The sequence below is a fragment of the Acartia tonsa genome, chromosome 14 (genome assembly GCF_053477335.1).
Source record: "Acartia tonsa isolate MP-2025a chromosome 14, ASM5347733v1, whole genome shotgun sequence".
NCBI lineage: Eukaryota > Metazoa > Arthropoda > Copepoda > Calanoida > Acartiidae > Acartia > Acartia tonsa.
Genome location: NC_137273.1, coordinates 21,009,999 through 21,033,933, shown reverse-complemented (window position 1 = coordinate 21,033,933; position 23,935 = coordinate 21,009,999). Strand labels below are relative to the sequence as shown.

The following is a 23,935-nucleotide window of genomic DNA, read 5'->3' as shown; positions in this document are numbered from 1 at the left end:
ATACATCCACATCTTTTAACGAAGCACGAGAAGTTTGGCAATAACATTATTGGATGCTTCCATTGGAGGAATTTTTTCTCACTTTAAAAATACAATGAAAATTTACTACATATTGAAATCGCTAAAACTTATTAGTGTGTGTAAACGTTGCATTTTTCAATACCAGTTTTGTTAGCCCAGGATTTTGGCCATACGAGTAAAAAAATCTTGTTTTAATCTTATATTTTAACGTTTTAATTATTCGTGGTAATCTTTTTACAATATTTATAATACGATGCGATAAATAAGTAAAGTTATTTTTTGTGGAAGTTAGCACACATAATCCAATTCCCCTTTCAAAACTTTTGTGAAATTTTCTAGAAGCAAATTTGATAAAATAATTGTTTGACCTAATGAAAACAAGGATGTCATTATTGATAACAGCTTAGCTCGAATATAATTCAGTGTTTTTACAATCAGCAAGTAACAGGATCTGTGTCTGTCTGTTTGTACCAAAGTTTCTCGCAGCTAAGCCGATATGGTTCTCCTTTACATAATATAGCTTCTCACAGGTCCTGGAAAGGTTTATAACTATTTTGGGTACCACCATCTCCCCAAGATAAATTGCCCCTAGAAAAACTAAACTTGTAAATGAGCTAAGGTCGACATTTTCCATTAAATTCAACTGCCTGTAGAAGCGTAGCCGCTGGTTACCAAAGACCTTTCAGTATAGACAGACAAGATTGTGTTACTTTTATATAAAGATTTATGTTATTTATACAAGCAAATTTAAACTGTTTTATTTATGTATAAATATTTATTTAGATAATTTTGCAAAATTAATCCATGATTAATATTATCATATTTCTATTTATCCATCAAAGGAATGAAGAAAAACACTTGGAAATTAGAATATTTTCTAAATGATATGATTTAATGCTTTTAATTTTGTTTGTATCTTCGTTTAATTCAGAACAACTGTTTTTTTTTTTTTTTTTTTTTTTTTTTTTTTTTTTTTTGGGGGGGGGGGGGAGAAGACATTTGACAATAAATTACATTGGTACACAAAGTTTATTATAAACATGCTTAATTTTGTTTATCAACATTAGTGATGTACATTAATTTATCGTCGTTATCTCCTTTGAAGGCTGTAAAACTTTGGGTACCTTTATTAAATCTTGATTTGTTGATTGAAACTAGCAGTGTCATAACTTCAACTAATATTTTCAATGAACATAAATTTACCGCCAATTGTTCTATCCCTTTTGTAGAACGCGGTTTGTGGCTAAAACGTTGGTAATACAACAATTTGCTTTTTAGAGAAGCAAAACACAATGATCAGTTTTATGAGAGACCCAAACCTTCCAGCTGATATCTATCCAGCAACAGAACTTGATGCCAGGTATTCTGCCATTTTTAAATTGTTTGTAGAGATTTTTTTGTTTGTGGGTTGTAAAATAGACCGAAGACCGCTTCGAATATGCTAAAAAAAGGAAATAAAATACCATTTCTCTTATCTTCCACATGGTCTAAGGGAGGGAAGGGGTCCCAAAGTTTTATAACCATGTTTCATTTTTCGTGGGCCTAAAGAATTGTATAAAATTTTCAATCATTAATTTTAATCCAAACTACAGAATGGTTAACTTTGTTTATCATCATTAGGGATATACATCAATCTATTGTTCAATGTCTTATCCCTAAGATCCCTGACTTGATCTATAACATTTTATAGTTCTAGTTTGTTGTCTGATAAATTTCCATCTCTGGATTCAAACAACGAAAATCAAGACGAGGGCAAAAAGATGAGGTAATTTTTTTATACTTTATCTAAAAGTATATAACGAGCACACAAACCACCCCTCTACTTTTATTTTGGGGTTTAATAAATATGCTGAGTCAATACCACAGTGCCTAAACCCTGCGGGTCTACCCTGTACCCAATATACCCTAACCACACTATCAAAATAAAAGATATAAAACCTCATTTTTCATATTTTAGTTAAAAATTGCAGTCAATCATCCATTTCTTTCCCTGAGGGTCCTTATTTGAATATTTTTAAAGCAATTATTGGAAGAGTTTTTTTTTGAAAGTTCTACTAAAATTCAAAATCTGTCAGGGAGAGATCGAAATGGCCACTAAAGGAATGGAAAGAAAAAGTAAAAAACTATTCTTGACATAAAAAAGAGTTTTTATTTACATAGAAATGTCATTTCTGTTAACTACCATGAATATTTTTTGTCCAAGGGGTGCAAAATTGTTATTTGGTATTTTGACAAACGGTATAACGGACATCCTAGTACTTTGTAATTTAATTCTTGAATTTAAGTGAAGTAACTGGCAAGAAGAAACTAAAGAAAATTAGACCTTCCTTTAAGAATCCATTTAGAGCCCTACCAAGAATCAGGTTATTGCTTTCACTTAAAGTGCCTTATGTACAAATTTGTAACCGTCAAGATTACAAATGCTGTATTAATGTGAATTTAAAAATTATTAGGGCGTTTGTCAATAATTTCTTAAAAGTTTAAAATCAATTTTAATTTAAAATCTTTGAAGTAAAAATCAGCCATAAAAAAGATATTGTTACGTGATCTTGAAACTATATTCATTATTTTTTTCCAAAGAAGATGTATCACCTTTTTTGCTTTTTATTTAAGATAGCTAGCCGGTTCTTTCAGTAAGTAGTAGATGTAAAACTTTTCATAAAATTCAGATATGCAATCGTTTTTTTTGTAGACCTCTTATTTTTAAAGTAATTTAAGTTTTTTGAAAAAATAATTAAGTCGGTTTTAAGGTACTAAAACGCAACAAAATAAAAGAAGAAAATGGCCAGTATGAACAAAAATAGTAAGATCTTTAATTTGACACCTTACTTTTAAAATTCTGTTGAGTAATTATTGAAAAAATCAATTTTTTTAACCTCGGTTTAATCAAAACTTTGAAGTAAAATATAATCTTCCACAGGCATAAAAAATATAGGTTCATATATAACTTTAGAATCAGAAAAATATTAGGAATCCATTGTAAGCTAAATTGAAAAAGATTTATAAAACTATAATAAAAAATATGAGTTTATTTTAAGAATCATAATTTTCGACTTTAAAGGGTTAAACAACTTGAAAACTTGAAACTTGAAATAAACCTAAATATATATACATACAATTTAACAGATATTTTTTAAACACAAGAAACAATAAAGCATTTTTAACTGCATTGTTTTGAAGTTTATAAACAGATTGAAGCATATTTGTTCATAATTTTTCGTTCTTTACATGTTATGTAAGTATCACTATTTTCATTGTAGTATCTATTGTATACAGCATGACCCTCGAAAAAGTATTTTTAAGCATCTGCAGCCCATATTTCTCAATGAATTATCAAAAAATGTATATGTTCTTGTTCTCTGTAGATTTCCACACAAGTAGATATAAAAATATTTTTTTTACATCAATTAACAGCTGAGATTTTTTGAGCCAAAGTTTTGAAAAAGTGGCTGAGGAAAAAGTAACTTTTCAAGAAAAATGTTTTTTTAAAGTGAAATGACGTGTTTTCCTCATAATTTCAATACTTTTTATAAACCTTATATAAAGATGTTTCCAAGAAATTTATTTCATGCTGAAAGCACTTTTTTCACTTGCTCTAAAAGGCATTTTTAGATTAGTGTAAATTGCAAAAACACACTTACAGAAAGAAATCCTATAAAAAATAGTAGCAAATTGAAAGTTTACATAAACAGAAATCAAACACTTTTTATTTTATCAAAATAAGTTAAAAAACCAAAAAGTTACAGCTACAAACTTTTATTAAACATTTAATAATTGAAATGATTTTTATGTGTCTTAGATTAATTTGATAAGTGGGCGTGAATTTATTGGTAAAGGTTGCGCTAATCCTTCTGGTAATGAGCATAAATTGGGGAGGGGTTTATTTAAGGTCATATTAATAAGTGGGAGATATTATAAGATTTGAGGGAAAATGGTTATAAGAAAAATGTATTCAGTAAAATTTGAAAAGTAGTTTTTTATATGTAAAAGTAACGTTTTTAAATGCAATAAAAAATGTATCAATTGTAAACTTGCCCTTCTTTCTTATTTGTTTTTTAACTGGTTGATAAAAAGTAATATACTAATAAAAAACTAAGAAATATTTAGCAATATCCAGTTTCTCAAGCACTTTTTCCAAACTTTGGCTTTAAAAATCTCGGCTGTTAATTGATGTAAAAAAAATATTTTGATATCCTTTGATGTAGAAAATTATAGAGAACAAGTACATATGAATATTTTAATATTTTATTGAGAAATATAGGCTGCAGATGCTTAAAAATACTTTTTCGAGGGTCATGCTGTATATTCTATGAACATTATCCTTTTTTTTTGTCAATTCTATTGGTTGAGGTTTTGAGGTTAAGCTTCCCGATTAGTCAATTTTTGAGACTTGTGATTGGCTAGTTTAATAGTTACAATTAAGTGTTACCTGAAAAAAATAATACGTTAGGCCATTTTTATTATTTTTTTTTTTACTTTTTTGCAATTTTGCTTACAATGGATTCGTAATATTTTTCTGATTCTAAAGGTATATATGAACCCATATTTTTTATGCCTGTGGGAGATTATATTTTACTTCAAAGTTTTGATTAAACCGAGGTTAAAAAAATTGATTTCTTCAATAATTACTCAACAGAATTTTAAAAGTAAGGTGTCAAATTAAAGATCTTACTATTTTTGTTCATACTGGCCATTTTCTTCTTTTATTTTGTTGCGTTTTAGTACCTTAAAACCGACTTAATTATTTTTAAAAAAAACTTAAATTACTTAAAAAATAAGAGGTCTACAAAAAAACCGATTGCATCAATCGAAAACATAAATGTTTTTCTATTTGTTTATTTCAGTTTTTAAATTTATCATTTTAACAAAAGCCACTACAAAGAAATCAAATGTACCCATTGCTGAGAGACCCAACCAAAGTCCCAATGAGCTTCCAACCTAAAAAAAGTATTTTAAAAATAATAGGTTTCTTGCCCTAGATGGGCTCTTAGACATCACAATATGTCAAAAAAGAAAACAATTATTGTCGTGTACCTCTACAATAAAATTGAATCCATCATAGTTTATTCTTTCTTCATTAACTTCAACATGGTCATCAATTATCAAAGTTACATAATTTTTGTCCCAGTCACCTTCAAATATATTTATTATTAAATAATTATCTAAGACTATTCTTAAAAGACTTTTTATAGTATACAAACAATGTATTTTTTAAGGTCCTTTGTATATCTGATTTCATCAGAAACCTCCAAACCTATAAACTCAACCCCCCCCCCCACCACCACCCCCTCTAATTATTTTTAAAATGCTTGGCACAATAATAGCCCTTAGTTTATACAAATCAGGTCATTTCACAACCAAAAAGTGACGCATACCAAACCTCCCCCCAAATAAAAAAAAAATGATTTGGGTGGAGGATTAGTTAACCCGTTCATGTGAATTTTATTTATTAATTTTATGATTAATTAACCTGTAACATATCTTGTTTGTTCAGCATTGACAAATAACTGTGAACATGACTCAGGACACCCAACACTTTCCAGCTCCATTTTCTCCATGGACTGAACACTTTCTTTAACTTTTCTTAGAGTTTCTTTGGCAGCTAGAAGCTTGCTCTCTGATTCAAATTTTAACTCTCCTTGGCACTGTAATACAATATTAGAACTTAAGAAAATAAAATGTATCTAAAAATTTTCACTCAATGAAATACAAATTACTTAATCACATTTGTGGGATAGGGGTGCATCCTCACTTTTATTTTTATGCTATAAAATGACCTAAAAATGGAGGGGGGTATTTATGTTTAAGTACTAATAACTAATAAACCGATTTAGTTTTGCTGTTCAGAGAATATACCACCACCTAACATTCCTACGTTTGAGCTATTTTTGAGGGTTTGGTTCAAACACCTTATCTATAAAGAATACTTCCCCCCCCCCTTCCAATGAAATCAAATTCCTATTTTTCATAAATATCTGCCTTCAATAAACATTAGGACAGCTTTATACTTTTTTGAATTCTATCCTGTAGATCATCTGTTATCTGTTATAAGTTATGGGTCAAACACATTTAATACAATAATGTTTTTTTTAAATATTCAAGAAAACACCTTATCTTCAGAAAATATTTTTTTACCAAAATTTTTTTTATAATAAATGACAATTTTCTAGTTAAGTAAATATAAGATTTATATATGTGGCCAATGAAAGTTCATTAAGAATCATTTTACTACTATACGAATAACGAATAACGAAAGACATTTTGTAAATTTTTTAATTGGCAATTTATGTATGATAAAATTTGTCCATAATATAGGTATTAAATGATCTTAAAATCTATAAAGGATACATTTTTTAATGTTTATAAACCATCCTGGGTTATATTACTTTGAATCCATGGTGGAACACATCCTAAAATCATTTAGTTTTGTTACAAATTATGACAAACTTATTAAATATAAATTCATAGAGTGATCAACACAGTTTAATTAAACATGTTATTCTTATTTGATAAGTCCAATACCCAGTGTTTCATGTTAAAAACAATCTTCAGTTGGTTATAAATAAAAAGACATGATGTTTTAATGTTCATATATTTTTTAAGATTTTGATACAATTTAGAGTAATTCCCCAAAAATTTAAATTTATTAATAGTTTGTGAAAGTTTCTAGGTAGGAGTGGAGGAGTATTAAAATTTTCAGACATTGTTCTACTTTGCATTAAAAAAATAGTGGCTTCAACCCTAACCTTTGGGAGCTTCGCATTTACAGCTGACAAGCCCATAGCCTCTGACAAGATATTAACTTTATTTTTAATTGAGAAAAAATAGTTAAAAACCACCTAGGACTAACAAAGGTAAAATTCCGTGAGAAGCACAACCTTGCCGATTCAGTGGTTACTGAGATCTTAAGTTTCAGACAAACATCCTACTACTGAAGAAGAGTACAGACCAAGTATATTTTTCCATTTTCTTCTTATGTTCTTAAGAACACAGATGGGGTAGTTCTGAGCTTTCTCATAGTCATAACAATTAGCCAAGTGCTTCATCTTCTTCCTTAGCTAAATACAAAATACAAGGAAATATCGGTTTCTTGTACCAGGACCAACAGACAAATGTACCTAGTACTGGATGCTCAGTAATTAATATCTCCCCAATCCCTAGTTCGAAATTAATTGAAAATACCTTACATCACAAGGATGGGTTTAAGTAACATCCAACAGACAACCAACCTTCTGATTATATGACCTTTGTCTCAGAAGTCCTAACTGTGCATGGTAATGAGTTGCACCTGTCTATGTCAATTCGTTCTGCTCTAACTATTTATGTTGTGCACCTGACATAGCAGCAGTAGGAACCATTTTTAACATCTTTAGTCATGACTTGATGTCGGTCTGAGCTTCAAACATATCACCTAACTGACGATGAGTAGATGACTACGTGTTGAGCCACAAATACAGTTATAAAAATTTACAATAAGGAGCATGGGTGGATTTTTTCCCTTGGTGGTTTACTACTTTAGGTCAGGTTAAGTTAGGTTGTATTGAGTACTGGACTAAGGAACTGATAGTATTGGCTCCACTGCAAAAAATTGATAAAGGCTTTTCTTACTTTAATCTTAACATTGTAATAAGTTGACTCTCCAGAAAATTTTCCGCTGTAACCAATTTTGATGGGATCACCTAGAGTCACAAAATGATTTGATGTTCATATCAAGTAAGATTATATTAATTAATAAAAGTATAATAGACAAGGATAAGTCGCCATGCATACAATAAAACAAGTTACTTATTTTTTAAAGAAAATATTTTAAAAAATGAGTTGTCAATCTTTGATAGCAGCTGAGAAAATAACTTTATTCAGACAGTTTAAGTGTAAAGTTTAAAAAATACCTATCATGCTGTTCTTAACCAGTCTGTAGTTTGGGTTTCTAACAGGATCAGAAAAGTAGATGGTGAATGCTGAGCTTGATACAATGTCAATTTGTGACTTGTATTTTGTGATCTTTAAAGGAATTGGGGATTATCTGGTATTATCCTCTTAGAAATTTTTTTCTATCCCCCCGACAGCGAACTATGAACTCTGGCCGCAGCGCTCGGCTCCCTAGCCTGCCTAGCCGCAGCGCTCGGCCCCCTTGCCTGCCTAGCCGCAGCGCTCGGCTCCCTAGCCTAAAACCTAACCTAACCTAAAATAGTTGTTTGTCGGTAGTCGGGGGGGGGGGGGGGGGGTAGATATACCACACTTTTCTGGGATCTTGCTGTGTCAAGTATCAACTGTTGGGAATATCAAAGGATGACTCCATGCAAAATTTGAGCTGGATCCGGCCAAAACAGGCCGTGAATTTTATAAAAAAAAACGGTGTTTCCCTGTTTTTAGGGGGTATCTGTAAATCGATTCAGCTGGAGCAAAACCGGTAGGAGGTACAAAAAAAATGAAAAAAAAAATTTTTAAGAGGATAACGCCGATTATCTTTTAAACTTAAATTGTTTGCTAGTTTCTGTGTACAAAAAATAGTTTGATTTATTTAAATATTTATGAAAAATCTGATTTTGAAGTAAATAACAGAATTTTTCACTATTATTGCGCGCGATATTCTGTATGAGAAAATGTTAAGGTTTGATAATCAGATAAGATAAGATAGCTTCCCAATCCCTTTAAACATTCTTTAAATGGATAAAGTTTTGTCAGATCAGTTTCCAATTCTAAGATAAAAAAATTTTCAAGGGTTAGTTTTTGAAGAATGATTGAAATAATAATAAGACAGAAGTATAATAAAGCAGTCTATTAAGTTTATTATTCATTGGTACCAATGTAAGCGATTACATTGATATAATAAGATTATGTTTATGATTTTAAATTTTATTCTAAAACAATCAATTTAAACCTTTTTGGTTTTCAAATTCAATGAAAGGTTCTTTGTCAGAAGCTTCAAAAATGTTGTTTTTCATTTGTTCCCATGGGAGATCTTGTGAACCAGCCCAGCTTATTGATGGACTGTTGGCTACTTTTCCTTGTAGGAAACTCCCATAACCAGAGTACCCCTTCAAAAATATTTCAAATTAGATATGCTTAATAATGCTGAAAAAAAGATGATTAAATCAAAAAGTAGCAAAGCTGTTTGAAATTATAAGCAAAATAAACAAGAAAATAGAAATAAATAGAAAAAGAAGAAAGAGAAATCAGAGTGTTACAGAATACAAAATAGAGAGACTTGCGAAGGCTGTACAGGACAAATGATACTTATATTTCAAAAAAGTATAAGGCTTTCTATATCCCATTTAACATACATACAAAAGCTGTATTTTTTACAATATCATAAATGTATGTATTTTGAAAGGTTAGTTATAAAAACCTTATTATTACTGAGAAACAGAGGGACAAACAAACCACAACACTTACAGAGTAGCTTCGTTACTAACTAACTTACTTGTGTGGCTGCAAATGTGTAGTTTAAACCATTTTTGCTTGAACAAAGATAAATACTAAACAAAGAATTAATTTTACTTCTAGGTTTTTTTTTTAGATTTAACCCATATTAAATAACTATAATAAGAATTCTTGTATTGCCTAATCCAATCCTTTCCTCATTCCCTAAATTTGAAAGTAGCCTAAAACCAATCTTTCCTAAAATTGATATTTTAATTAGTGCAGTGAAATGCAAGATCTTGAAGGAAAAACAAACTAAATACTTTCCACTAGATTTACTATATAATACTAGGATCGGAATTAAAGTACTGTAATTCCTACTTCGTGAATTTTAATTTGGCTGTGCTACTGTGCTAATGCAATATCTACAGAGAGTAAATGGTATATTTACCTAGGATAGAACGGTAACTTTTCTATGGTAGATTGGTAAGTAAGAACCACTGAAAAATGAAATATCTAAAACATTTCTTTTATTTATTGTTAATTTAAAGTTCAATGCTTCTGTATGTTCTTTGTTCTAATTTTTTTCTTTTTTTACTTTTTGTTTCTGGTATATTTTACTTACAATTTCTAATACCTTTTCTACAATTTAACTACCTGAATTTATTTACTTAAGATACCTTGGAAATGTGGCAAATTTAACCTAAGGCGATAAAATTAGAAAATGTTTTACCCTTTTTAATAGTTATTCTTAGCGACTGTGATAGCTCAAATAAAGAATAATTTGATACTTTTTATTTGTCAAGAGGGGTGGGGGGGGGGGGGTTGTATTTGTTGAAATTTTGCAGCATCGGTGTTGTGAAAGTTGTTGCAAATATAGGTATTAAATGCTGCACCTGATGTGGGTTCAATTAACTTGTCCATGGCCTGGTAGGTTTGATACAAGAAAATTATCAAAGTGGCCGACTGTAAACCTTTTATTGCAAACAAATTAATTACATTTATAATAATTAATTAGATTTCAGGAAGACTTGAGCAAATGTGGGGAGGGGAAGGGTTAGTCAAAAAAGTAGAAATAAAATATTCTTCTTTGGACCTATAAGAAAATTCACTGCAAAGGTAAACCAATTGAATTTTTTAATATCCCAAAGATCTAATTTGCCTTAACTAGTTCAACTCCTGCTTCCCCCATCTCCTTTTCAATGGAATCTTTTTTGTATGATTATAAAAAGTATTAAAATATAAGTTAGTACATTGTAATTTACAAAATAAATTGCGTTATAATAGTAATTGTCATTTCCTCTACGAAAGAGTTTCATTTTAAAGCAATTTACTTCAATGTTATACGTGTCATACTAAACAAATTTTATTATGTGAAGTAGATAAGTACATATCAGGGAGGAAGGGCACATTAGACTCTAAATCATACTGGTACCCAAAGTTTTTGAAAAATACATTCTCATGAAAGTTTAAATCTTGATTAATTGATTCAAACAGAGATTGTTAAAACTTTTCACCAAATACATATTATCAATCTAAGGAGTAATTTTGATTATCATCATGTCATCTGGAATGCACTAAAATTCATTATCCATTGTCTTATCCCTTAAGATACCTGGTAAACAAATTATGAAAACATACTTTTAATATTCTATTTAGAATTTAAAAGGTCTATAAAAAGTGTTTGCTCTTTGGTCCTAACCAGGGACACAGCATTAATGGGATAGAAAAAAATGGGGATTATGAAAACAATTATGACCCCTTCTGAAGATTAAAATTATTATTTGAAATATCATAATTTAATTAAAGTACCCAACGATTAAGATAACTTTGAGTATCATCATGATTTCTAGTCCAATATCTTCTCCCTGAGGTTTTGCCTCATTCCTGTATTTAACATAATTAAATTTTTAGTAGCGAAGCTACACTATAATTCACTATATCTGTCCTTAAGTCCGTCAGTCCGTAACGCTATGGGGAAAACGTAATTTTTTCGGCTCGTTGGGGTGCTAGATCGATTCCTAGAATTTAGGGTTTTCATGATTTTCTCTATTCAGGATTGACGGCTGAAATTATCAGGGATTGAATATGCTCATATTCTAAATTTTTTCATCAAGTTTCATTAAAATTTGTCGATTTATTGCAGTGCTAGATCGATTCCTAGATTTTTAAGTTTTCATGATTTTAAAGGTTGCGTGATTTTAAAGGATTTGTGATTTCCCTATTTCATAAAGTTTAATGTTTATTGTATGACATTGCACTATATTAAATTTTTTTCCGATATCCCTTCATCATTTTAAGCTTCGCTACTTATGGATGTTGTCATCCTTGTTAATATATATAAGTAAATCAAATAAAAAGTACTTTAATCAAACAAAATTTACTAACTAATCTATAGAAATTCTATATATACATTATACATATGGACATTGTTAAAGCTTAATAATCCTTATATAACAGTATTAGAATGTCTGTCTGTCTGTTGCTCAGGATTTTGGTAACTTATTAACCAATATGGATATCTTTTGTAGTGAAGCTTCTGTATGTCTAGGGAAGGTATCCTCCATCAACACAGGAGTAATCGCCTCTAGAATAAATAGCCCCTTTTTAGAACTTTGGAGGGGGGGGGGGGCGGGAGGATTAAAATCGTTAGACTAGAAACTTTGTAGAAAATCCTGAATTACAAAGTACTCTAAGTCTTATTTATTGTTTCATTAGTTAACTGCTTCTTTTGTCCATTAAAACCACCTAAAAAGTTAATATGAGGCACAAAAGAAAATTTGGAAAGCTGCCATTTTTACATGTGGTATAAACATTCAATATTATCAAATATATATCTATTTTTTTTATGCCAAATTTCCACCTTCTATAACCAAAACGCTTGGACATTCATATTAATTAACCAATTAAAATTCAATAAAAGTCAACAAAGTTGATAATTCAATGAATAAGCAAACGTTATTTTAAAACTTTGGTGACTAGTGTAATAAACAGTCCAATGTCCACTCCCCCCCATTGAGGTTACTAAAGGTTACTACAAAATTCAGCTAAAGATATCATTAATTTAGAAGTTTTCGGCGAAAACTGGCCAAATCTGTAGCTCATTCAGAACCTGCTCTCAATAAACATCTAAAAGATACAGACAGAGGTATCTACATTAGTACAGCTTATCTATAATTAAGGCATGTCCTTATGTCCTTACGTCCGGTTATTTATAAATTAAGCTTTATCCTGTAAAATTTCCAATGAATTTGGGTTAACTCAGCCTATAGAGCAAAATGTAAGATTAAGAAAACTCTAACTCCTAGATTTGTATGAGAATTTTTTAAAGATTTTGCCCATATTGTATGTTATTTTTACAGGCCTTTTCATATTTTTTTAGATTTTTTAGATATCACCCCAATGAAATTGGGACAAGTTTTAATCAAGAATAGATTTCAGTGAACTCTTACATTTTTTAAATATACTCATGAATTTAAGGTGGCGGTACTGAATCTGTATGTAACAGTGATTCTGGATTTGATCTAGGTACAGTTATTTATTGCATTGAGTAATAGACAGTTTTCTGCGTTAATTCAAGTTTTTGTTGGTTCCAAAGGCCCGAAGTCTCAAATAATGTAAAATCATTATCAAAATTCTGTAGATTATCTGTAAGCTTGACTTTTGAATTAGTGATTCCATTGACAATAAGGAACAATGTTAGTAGCGAAGCATCTCTAAAATTATGTAATATATTTGAGAAAGTCCAGATTATTGGTGCATTATTTGCCAAATGTACCACTTTTCTGCACTACCTCTCCGTTTTTGTTAATACTCTATATTTTGGTCCGTTGGGTCATTCAAGGATGCTGGATGGCCAAAAAAAAGTTTCAGAGTCCCTGGATGTCTAGATATCTAGCTATCTATGAAGGTAGGTAACAAAAATGTAAAAAACACCCCTTTTTTCACAATTTTAAAAATTAATTTTTTCATCAATCTTACATCCAATCTATACATTTTATACACCAAAATGATCGTTTATTCATGTAAAAAGCGCACATAATGCTATTTTGGCCAAAACTCTAATTTTACAGGGTGTCCAACAAAAAGTGTATTTTGGATATCTAGCGTAATACCCAAAATACCTGTCCGAAAAAAATCATTTTTTTTGGCTTAAATTTTGTGTTTTATCTGTGTGCATATGTGGTATATAATGGTTCGGACCACCCGGGACTATAAGGTTGTCAAATTTCACTTTGGGACACCCTGTAAATGTGATTTTTGCGTCTGTAGAGCTAAAACTTGGTCCAAATTGGCTATTTTTTTCAAATTACTCTAATATGTGTCTTAGTATGTTTGGCCAAAGTGTTTTCTGACCAGATCAATAATTTCATATTTTTTGGACACCCTGTATTTTCAAAAAAAGAGAAAAAAATTTTTAGTTTTTTTTTTAATTTTTTTTCTATTTTTAAGTTACTTAAAACTGTCATATAGATACAGATTTTGACTAATAACAATAATATTTGCCTATTTTACAATTTTTTACACTTTTGGGACACCCTGTGCATGTTTTTGAAAAATGATGGTTTTTGCCCATTTTTTGGGGGAAGGAGTCGTTTTAGGGCCATAGACTATTTCTTCATTTTTGTAGAACTTTTCAAGACACATCATTTGTTATTTATGCAAAAACCGCAAAAACCAAACCGTTTTGCCGTTATTCACCGCCAAAGGCGGAATTTTTTTACGTTTTTGCCGTTCCGGAGGTTGTAATGGGCATTTGTGGTAAGAAAACGTTGATTTATCAAGATCCCTCTTAAATACTTTTATTTAGGTAATTTAATTTACTAAATTTTATATTAAGTAAAATTTTTTGTGCAGCTAACCGTTTTTCGTCGAGATGGATTTCAATTGTTAAAACAAGAAAATGAAGTGAATATAATAACATAAATAATTGCTATAACATAAGTGATAAAAGAAACATAAATCATGTGCATTTGAAATTCCTTTTGACAAAAATCGGTTGGATATACAAAAAAAATTTACTTCAACTGAAATTTAGTAAATTAAAATGCCTAAATAAAAGTATTTCACAGTTGTCTTGATAAATCAACGACTTCTTACCACAAATGCCCATTACAACCTCCGGAACGGCAAAAACGTAAAAAAATTCCGCCTTTGGCGGTGAATAACGGCAAAACGGTTTGGTTTTTGCGGTTTTTGCATAAATAACAAATGATGTGTCTTGAAAAGTTCTACAAAAATGAAGAAATAGTCTATGGCCCTAAAACGACTCCTTCCCCCAAAAAATGGGCAAAAACCATCATTTTTCAAAAACATGCACAGGGTGTCCCAAAAGTGTAAAAAATTGTAAAATAGGCAAATATTATTGTTATTAGTCAAAATCTGTATCTATATGACAGTTTTAAGTAACTTAAAAATAGAAAAAAAATTAAAAAAAAAACTAAAAATTTTTTTCTCTTTTTTTGAAAATACAGGGTGTCCAAAAAATATGAAATTATTGATCTGGTCAGAAAACACTTTGGCCAAACATACTAAGACACATATTAGAGTAATTTGAAAAAAATAGCCAATTTGGACCAAGTTTTAGCTCTACAGACGCAAAAATCACATTTACAGGGTGTCCCAAAGTGAAATTTGACAACCTTATAGTCCCGGGTGGTCCGAACCATTATATACCACATATGCACACAGATAAAACACAAAATTTAAGCCAAAAAAAATGATTTTTTTCGGACAGGTATTTTGGGTATTACGCTAGATATCCAAAATACACTTTTTGTTGGACACCCTGTAAAATTAGAGTTTTGGCCAAAATAGCATTATGTGCGCTTTTTACATGAATAAACGATCATTTTGGTGTATAAAATGTATAGATTGGATGTAAGATTGATGAAAAAATTAATTTTTAAAATTGTGAAAAAAGGGGTGTTTTTTACATTTTTGTTACCTACCTTCATAGATAGCTAGATATCTAGACATCCAGGGACTCTGAAACTTTTTTTTGGCCATCCAGCATCCTTGAATGACCCAACGGACCAAAATATAGAGTATTAACAAAAACGGAGAGGTAGTGCAGAAAAGTGGTACATTTGGCAAATAATGCACCTATTATATAAAACACAAGGCAATTTATTTTTAAAGATTTTTAAGTTAAACCAATTTCATGAATTTCGAGGAAGGGAACATTGCACTTTAAATACACTGGTATCCAAAGTTTTCATCCAAAGGCTCAAATACATTGTGTGCTTTTATCGAATTTTTTTTAGTTATTTCCAGACTAGTAGTATCCAATTTTTTCAAATATTTTTTTTAATTAACAGATTGGGCGATTTTATTTATAATCATTGGGGATGTATTTCAATCTAATTTCTATTGCCTTATCCCTTAAGATTCCTGCTAATTTTAGGTTCGGTAAGATCCTCCCTGTTTGAGGCACAAAGCTCCAGAACAAGTTCATTCATGTCTGATATCAATGAAATTGATATAATTCCAGGTCAAGAGATATATATGTATATATATATATATATATATATATATGTATATATAGATAGATAGATATATAGATAAATAGATATATAGATAGATAGATAAATAGATAGATAGAAGATGGATTGAAATATAAAAGAATATGACGATTATATTCAATAGTAGTTAAACTGTTTGAAGTTCCAAGGTCAAAACTAGGGCCCTAAATCTCAAATTCTCCTTTTTCCAAAATATTCAAAATATTGAAATAATAGAGAAGGGAAGGGGAAGGAATTGTAAGAAAAATGAAAGGAAAGATGGAAGGGAAGGTAAGAGAGGGGAAGGGGAATGGAGGGGAAGATAAGGGAAGTGGTGGAGTAGTAAAATTGGAATATTAAAATTTCTTTTGCTAAAACTACTTTAGCATTACCGAGAGACAGACAAACAAAGTGATAGAAACAGTGAGACAAGAACACCTGTAGATTAGTTTTACTAAAAAAACAGGACAAATGAAAATAAATCTAAAATAATAGTTGGGGGGTGTCATTAATATGAAGCATTGCCCCCCAAAATCACGAAACCTTTAAGAATATTATTTTCGATCAATTCTGTTGTTGGATCCAGCTGACTAAAAACATATCAAGTCTGTAAATAATAAATTGCAGAGCAAATATCCCAATCTATGCCGAGTAGACGTCGAGCTAGCAGGCAAACCTCCAGCATCAACCTGGAGGCGCTGGAGTCTCCTTCCAGCTCTCCAGAATCTGACACTCTATCTCCCAGGAAAAAGTCAGGTAAGATTAACGGTACATCTATTACACGCGTTTTCATTAGCTAAGCATTAATATGAGCCCTAGTTCTTCTATATATAGTAGTAATGATTTGTATTTGTCCCATAAGTACTCACTAATCACTGAACCGATTGAGTTATCTATGTGAAATAAGCATTACATTTGTTCTGAGATGTTTTAGGTTTTATTGTTTAAAAATATTGTCATTGGATGATTTTAGGCTATCTTTCTCTCCCCCCCCCCCCTTAATGAAGCTAGGGGCGAGGCAAGCAGCTAGTGATTTATATTACATTTCTTTTTTAGCGCATTTGCTGAAACCTCTGGGCAGATCTTCAGTTCCAAACACTCCAAGCAAAGAATATTCTTTCAAAATATTGGTTGTAGGTATTTTATTCTTATTTTTACAGTTCCTAAATATGCATGGATCTCAAAGAACAGTCTTTGGTTAATTTGATTTCGGTACTATAACCTGAAACTATTGATCTCGGATTAATTCAAATTATGAAAGATCTATACAGCATTTTAAATTATAAAAGTAAAAAGAAACTAAAATCAAAGGTTGCTAAATAAAATAGTTTAGACCTATAATAAGAAATTCTTTATCAAACAGGGGACATGCACTCTAGGCCCTGTCATGAAATCATTAAAGTAATGGCTTCGATGAACATGCTTACTGAAAAAATGGACTGATGGACAAACTGACGGATTTGTGTAGCAATACTAAATACCTAAAATTCCATACTATTTAGGTGATCCAGGAGTGGGGAAAACTTCATTTGTCCACAGATATACTTCTAACACATACAAGTAAATGTTTTCAAACTAGTTTTTTCTTCTTTTTTTTGCCATTCTGTAAAGCTTCTTTAACTTCTCTCCTACCTGTAAAAAACACATGAAAAAGTAATGGGATGTCTTTGTGGCTTTCTTTAGCTTTAAATCTCGTTAACTGCTGAACCGATATTGTTCTCTATCACAGTGAATCTTTTCATAGGTCCAGGGAATGCTTGTGACTATTTCTGAGGGGAGAGTACAACCGCCCTCCCAAGGGATATTGTGCCTCTTCTCACTCGTTTCATCTGTCTATCTTTTTAAAAAAAATATCTATTAGCTATCTTTTTATCTATCTATCTTTTTCATTCTAAATATATCTTTTGGCTATTATGATTAAAAATATATAAATTAAGTATCACATTTTTTAGCTGCGCTCATAGAGGCCTCTATTGCTAACAATTTCTCTTGAAAGAGTGGTGGTGCACTTCCCCCAAAAAGTTTTTAAAGCCTGCCCGGGAAGAAGAGCCAAATCGGTCTTTTGGTACAGACAAATATATAGACAAATGACAGGCAACAGACAAACAGCATTCCTATTACTTTCACAGAAGGATATCATGAAAATCAGATTACTTTAGGCCAGATTATCGAGGCACAGTTGGAGTAGATTTTGCCATGAAAGTTATCAACCTTCCTGGAAATGTTACTGTCAGGTACACAAAAGGCAAATAAAAAAAAGTAACGCAGCAATAAAAAAATGGCTCCTAGTATCTTAGGGCTATGTATTTAAAGGTAGATGGCAGGATCACAAAATAGTCTAAAACTATTTGTATAACTTAATTTAAAAACAAAATAACATGTAATAATCATTGCAGCTAAATATTGTCCCCCAAAATGGAGAACTGGGACGGTTCAGAGGTTAGCAAGTTCATAATGAACAGATATTTATTGTAGATATACTTATATACATGCATTAATTCTTTCAACGTCAATTGTCTTTTGCTCTAGGATCCTTGAGTTGCATCCTTTGGCCTGTAATAGTAGCGAAGCTGCGCTACATATAACTTACTTTGTATGTCCGTCCTTAATGCTATGGGCGAATGGTGATTTTCTTTGGCTGCTATATAAGATAATATTGTGTTTTCAATTTACTGTTTCTTTATGTTTTAGAAAGGTTTCGTGATTTTATACTTTTTAAAAAGTCACATATTATATTGTTTTTTGATTTGACCACTGAAAAGTTGCTTAATAACTTACTTTTCCCGTTTTTCCATCAATGATTTCTTTGCTACTTATGGATGTTGTTATCCTTGTTTATTTTAGATTGCAACTCTGGGATATAGCTGGACAGGAGAGATATACCTGGATGACTAGAGTTTACTACAAGGTAACACAGTGGGATATAGCTGGACAGGAGAGATATACTTGGATGACTAGAGTTTACTACAAGGTAACACAGTGGGATATAGCTGGACAGGAGAGATATACCTGGATGACTAGAGTTTACTACAAGGTAACACAGTGGGATATAGCTGGACAGGAGAGATATACTTGGATGACTAGAGTTTACTACAAGGTAACACAGTGGGATATAGCTGGACAGGAGAGATATACTTGGATGACTAGAGTTTACTACAAGGTAACACAGTGGGATATAGCTGGACAGGAGAGATATACCTGGATGACTAGAGTTTACTACAAGGTAACACAGTGGGATATAGCTGGACAGGAGAGATATACTTGGATGACTAGAGTTTACTACAAGGTAACACAGTGGGATATAGCTGGACAGGAGAGATATACTTGGATGACTAGAGTTTACTACAAGGTAACACAGTGGGATATAGCTGGACAGGAGAGATATACCTGGATGACTAGAGTTTACTACAAGGTAACACAGTGGGATATAGCTGGACAGGAGAGATATACTTGGATGACTAGAGTTTACTACAAGGTAACACGGTGTGGAAGAAAAATAAGGTTAAAACTAAATGTATAAAAATAAAACAGTCATGTAGATCTTCTAATAAACTGCTAGATCTATTTACGTAGATAGTCATTCAGACACAATAACCCATCCAACTTAAAAATGAATTATTTAGCAGACAAAGACATATGTTATTTGGGGTATAGTCCCTTTCATAACATCGCACCTTATGGGGCGATTCTTCGTATTTTTCACAGTAGCTTTTCTCCTATTTCTAGCTCCTGCGGGGGGCTCTTACCCTGTGGGGCCAATCACCTAACCCTGTGGGGCAATCACCTACCCAAATATAACCTATCCTAACCTAAAATAACCTATAAAAAACCATTTTAAAAATTCGACGAATCGCCACTTATGGGGCGATGTTACGAAAAGGACTATTCCCGTTATTTCTTAGTCCCCTATGGAAAACTTAGGAAATCTTTCTATTATGCCCTTTAATCCCCTTGTCTGCTATATCAATCTTCACAAAGGCTGTCGAAAAAATCTGTCAGTAATTAATAAAGACTTCCTTTCCAATGCAATGGATCAAATATTTAGGAGAGCCATGGATGTATCATTATGCTTGATTTAACAAGGCAAGATATAAACTTATATAACTTCAACATAAAATTACAACATTCATAAAAAGCAAAGTAAAACAATATCATAAATGGACTTGAACAAACGTATAAGTTGAGGTAATAAGCAGTATGGTTGTCATGAAAAAGACAGATAGGGGAAAAGAAAAAAAGAATGGCATGCAAAATAAATAGAAAATCAATAAATCTTTTAATATAAATACTGGTCCTTTTTCAGCTTGACTAACAGATTTACTGACCAAGAAAATTAAATACTGGATGGTATTGGTCATTGGTAAAATAAATCTTAAGAAAAAAGCAAGATATTACCTTAGAATATTACATGACAAAATCAGTTTTCTCCAATATATGTTAGATAGACAGAAAGACAAACCAAACATAAACACAGACATTTTTAATTATTGGGTAACTTCAATACTAAAATTCTAAATATCGAAAAAAATTGTTTAGCAAAAGAAGCCTTGAGAGTGTTAGAAAATGGAAGGCAGATTTGGACTGCAAGGTAAATTTATTTTTATTTTTTACTGACGTAAAATTTCAGAATCTACTGCAGTTCACGGTAAAATATTGCTGGTAAGCAATATTTCCAAAAATCTATGAATTTTAAAGGTTGCTAGCTGCCAAACGGCTGAACAAACAGATCATACCCGCACACCATTTTAAGCGGCATAAGAAAGCCTACAAATAATCTGGAATAGCCAAGATCCAATTATGAACAGGGAAAGCTTCACTGAAGAAAAAACGCTTAAAATAGGTCTTTTTCGCGCATTTCTCTGCACTGCGAGATAATTATGCATTATTGATTTATAGCTATTCCATATTATTTGTAGGCGTTCTTATGCCACTTAAAACAGTGTGCGGGCATGATCTGTACGTTCAGCCGTTTGGCAGCTAGCAGCCTTTAAAATTCATAGATTTTTGGAAATATTGCTTACCAGCAATATTTTACCGTGAACTGCAGTAGATCCAAATTTCATAATCATATAGTCTTTGTAGTATGTAAGACACTCTTTAGTTTGTAATATCCATTCTTTTCTCTATTATTTGAATATTTGTATAAATTACGTTTAAGAATGAGCACTAAGTAAATAGGTTCGTCGTTTTGTCAGTAATGCTTTAAAGGGCACTATAAATAAAATTTGAGATTATGAAAATTCTAAAGGCAAAAAGAAATTGTTCTACTTGGTATACTCTCCTTAAATTTATTTTATATTTGTATCAGAAAATTGTTCAAAAAATCAAATATAATTCAAAAATCTTTTTTTGTGTGTAATTAGGTTGATTTGAAAACAGGAGGGAAGCTGCCAACCCTGTTGCTTGCTAATAAATGTGATTTGTCAGAGAGAGCAATCACATCTAGTGAGGTATGATGGTAAATGCCCAACCCATCTAACATTTTATGTACTGTCTTCTATGAAATAAACATCTTTTGATATTATGATTTTTTCAAGCTATTGTGGTAATGACATGTATGGTGTTTACATTTTAGTAAGACATTATTCTCTAATCTTAGCATCCATGTGATTAAGACTCAAAAGGTTAGTCAATATATATTTTGTGTATGTATATCTTTCATTCTTGTTTGATTAGTTCCTAACTAGTAGTGTCCAATCTTTTTAACTAATATTTACAAAAAGAGCAATTTTGATTATCAACTTTGGAGATTTATATTAGTTCATTGTATTTTTTATCCTATAATGTCCTTGCTTGCATCAAAAAAACTCTAAAATAGAGAATAAAAGATTTGTTACAAAGTATTATGTGTTGCTACACTATGATTTTAAATATCTAGCTTAATTCATGATTAAAGTCATCCTTATTATCTCATAATTTTAGATTGAGGATCTATTCAGTACTGGAGATTACTTGGGTTGGAGTGAGGTTTCTGCCAGACAGAATGTTATGGTGGAAGATGCTGTCAGGTATTATATTGATAAAAAAACAAGCGGCAAAGCACAAATATTTATGGCTGGACAAATAACAAAGTAAGCTGTGTAGCAGAAAAAAGAAGGAGAGAACTATAACTGAGAGGCTAATAGACCAAGAATATTATATACTGGATGCTTATCAGCACAATGATTCTTCACACCAACAAATGGCAACATTTTCAGCTTTTAAATATCTTAAATAGCAGCCAAGAAACTCATGGTTGATAAAAATATTGCTATTGTTAAACCAACATAATAGAAAGCTATAAAAGTGATAGATTAACTAATAAACAAATGTTAGTGAATTACTTTATTGACTTTCTAATATGAAGGAAATTTAAAAAAAAAGAAAAAATGATGACTAATTATGAACATTGAACAATTTTTATATTTTTACAACTTTTCTTAGGTATTTAGTTGATACAATGATCAAGCAACAAGAAGAACATGAAAAATTAAATCCTTCCAAAACTGGTGACAACCAAACCATTGAAGATATTGTTAAGCTGGCTGATAAGATCACTGTTCTGGAGTCTAATGAGGATATCACTGAGAAACCTAAAAGAAAATGTTGCATGGGATAAAACATTTTTAGAATAAGTTTGTAAAGATTTTAGTTTGTAAGGATTTTAGTTTGTAAGGATTTTAGTTTGTAAGGATCTTTAGTTTGTAAGGATTTTAGTTTGTAAGGATTTTAGTTTGTAAGAATTTTAGTTTGTAAGGATTTTAGTTTGTAAGGATTTTTAGTTTGTAAGGATTTTTAGTTTGTAAGGATTTTAGTTTGTAAGGAATTTTAATTTGTAAGGATTTTAGTTTGTAAGGATTTTAGTTTGTAAGGATTTTTAGTTTGTAAGGATTTTAGTTTGTAAGAAATTTTAGTTTGTAAGGATTTTAGTTTGTAAGGATTTTTAGTTTGTAAGGATTTTAGTTTATAAGGATTTTAGTTTGTAAGGATTTTTAGTTTGTAATGATTTTTAGTTTGTAATGATTTTAGTTTGTAAGGATTTTTAGTTTGTAAGGATTTCAGTTTGATAGTAATTTTTAGTTTGTAAGGATTTTAGTTTGTAAGGACTTTAATTTGTCAAGATTTTAGTTTGTAAGGTATTTTAGTTTGTAAGGATTTTAGTTTGTAAGGATTTTAGTTTGTAAGGATTTTTAGTTTGTAAGGATTTTTAGTTTGCAAGGATTTTTAGTTTGTAAGGATCTTTAGTTTGTAAGGATTTTAGTTTGTAAGGATTTTAGTTTGTAAGGATTTTAGTTTGTATGGATTTTTTAGTTTGAAATGATTTTATTTTGTAGTGATTTTTAGTTTGTAAGGATTTTTAGGTGCTTTTACTCAATGTGCATTAAAGCATTGGAACCCCCAAACACTTTTATTTTTATATTTATGACTTATCAGTGTTGGAGCGCCAAAAATGGTGCCCTAACTCTGCAAGGCTACGGTATATATTATATAACTTTAATTAACCTAAATCAAAGTGAAACATAACAACATGAAAAACTTCCCCCACCGACATTCATTTTAATTTAAATAAGGGGGAGGGGGATTTACTGTGATCCACTTGACAATTTGAGTGAAAACGCCAATTTTTAGTTTGTATTTTTGTATTCAATATTCTATTTTTTGTATTTTATAAATTACACTTTAAACAGTACAATTAATACTCAATATTTTGTTTAAAACTATATACACAATAAATATCTATTATACAACTGTGTTTTTTTTAATAGAACAAAACTATTAATTAATTCAACCCACTTGCCATTGGACCGACCCTAATTGTAGAAAAGCTTCTATTTTAAAAACTAATGAGCAGCAAAATATTTAACATTTAAAGTATAGAAATAAACAACGAATTAAATAAACAAAATTGTCTAATTTAGATCAACAAAATAGATTAAAATTCATGGTTACAGGGTTAGGAAATAGAAGATAAAATAATCTTCTTAAAAATAAAATGTATCGTCTTAGTGAAAAAATAATTAGTAAATGCGGGAAAGGAGAGCCTTGGCATAGTGTTGCAATGGTCATAC

At 30.8% G+C, this 23,935-nt stretch overlaps 3 protein-coding genes across 3 annotated transcripts; 1 reads left to right on the top strand and 2 right to left on the bottom strand.

Moving 5' to 3' along the window:
- Window positions 1–1,254: 1,254 nt before the first annotated feature.
- LOC145305789 (ras-related protein Rab-32-like) lies at window positions 1,255–23,614 on the top strand. The gene is made up of 16 exons (XM_080147598.1): window positions 1,255–1,381; window positions 1,718–1,786; window positions 2,307–2,384; window positions 12,453–12,532; window positions 12,865–12,912; window positions 15,791–15,877; window positions 16,515–16,643; window positions 16,944–17,024; window positions 17,390–17,447; window positions 18,047–18,121; window positions 18,732–18,795; window positions 19,933–19,970; window positions 20,424–20,475; window positions 21,251–21,337; window positions 21,810–21,895; window positions 22,311–23,614. The coding sequence occupies exons 1-16, from the start codon at window positions 1,314–1,316 to the stop codon at window positions 22,483–22,485; spliced, it is 1,275 nt and encodes a 424-aa protein (XP_080003724.1). The 5' UTR covers window positions 1,255–1,313; the 3' UTR covers window positions 22,486–23,614.
- Window positions 5,026–7,917, bottom strand: LOC145306309 (uncharacterized). Its single transcript, XM_080148391.1, has 4 exons — window positions 7,911–7,917; window positions 7,630–7,700; window positions 5,492–5,666; window positions 5,026–5,153 (listed from the first exon to the last, which is right to left on the bottom strand). Exons 1-4 carry the CDS (start codon window positions 7,915–7,917, stop codon window positions 5,026–5,028), a joined length of 381 nt encoding a protein of 126 aa, XP_080004517.1.
- On the bottom strand, window positions 8,596–10,354 carry LOC145306308 (uncharacterized). The gene is made up of 5 exons (XM_080148390.1): window positions 10,281–10,354; window positions 9,836–9,884; window positions 9,446–9,500; window positions 8,903–9,059; window positions 8,596–8,720 (listed from the first exon to the last, which is right to left on the bottom strand). The coding sequence occupies exons 1-5, from the start codon at window positions 10,306–10,308 to the stop codon at window positions 8,596–8,598; spliced, it is 414 nt and encodes a 137-aa protein (XP_080004516.1). The 5' UTR covers window positions 10,309–10,354.
- Window positions 23,615–23,935: the final 321 nt, after the last annotated feature.

What these genes read in the sequence shown, in the direction of transcription:
- LOC145305789 (XM_080147598.1), top strand. Translation starts at nt 1,314, where the DNA reads ATGATCAGTTTTATGAGAGACCCAAACCTTCCAGCTGATATCTATCCA. An exon ending in TGAAATTGATATAATTCCAG is followed by an intron (nt 15,878 to 16,514) that starts GTCAAGAGATAT and finishes AATAAATTGCAG; the next exon opens with AGCAAATATCCCAATCTATG. An exon ending in TGACTAGAGTTTACTACAAG is followed by an intron (nt 18,796 to 19,932) that starts GTAACACAGTGG and finishes TCAAATATTTAG; the next exon opens with GAGAGCCATGGATGTATCAT.
- LOC145306309 (XM_080148391.1), bottom strand. An exon ending in ATTACAATGTTAAGATTAAA is followed by an intron (nt 5,667 to 7,629) that starts GTAAGAAAAGCC and finishes ATTGTATTACAG; the next exon opens with TGCCAAGGAGAGTTAAAATT. An exon ending in ACAAACAAGATATGTTACAG is followed by an intron (nt 5,154 to 5,491) that starts GTTAATTAATCA and finishes ATATATTTGAAG; the next exon opens with GTGACTGGGACAAAAATTAT.
- LOC145306308 (XM_080148390.1), bottom strand. Translation starts at nt 10,308, where the DNA reads ATGGACAAGTTAATTGAACCCACATCAG. An exon ending in ACACATTTGCAGCCACACAA is followed by an intron (nt 9,060 to 9,445) that starts GTAAGTTAGTTA and finishes ATATTTTTGAAG; the next exon opens with GGGTACTCTGGTTATGGGAG. An exon ending in TGAATTTGAAAACCAAAAAG is followed by an intron (nt 8,721 to 8,902) that starts GTTTAAATTGAT and finishes TTTTTATCTTAG; the next exon opens with AATTGGAAACTGATCTGACA.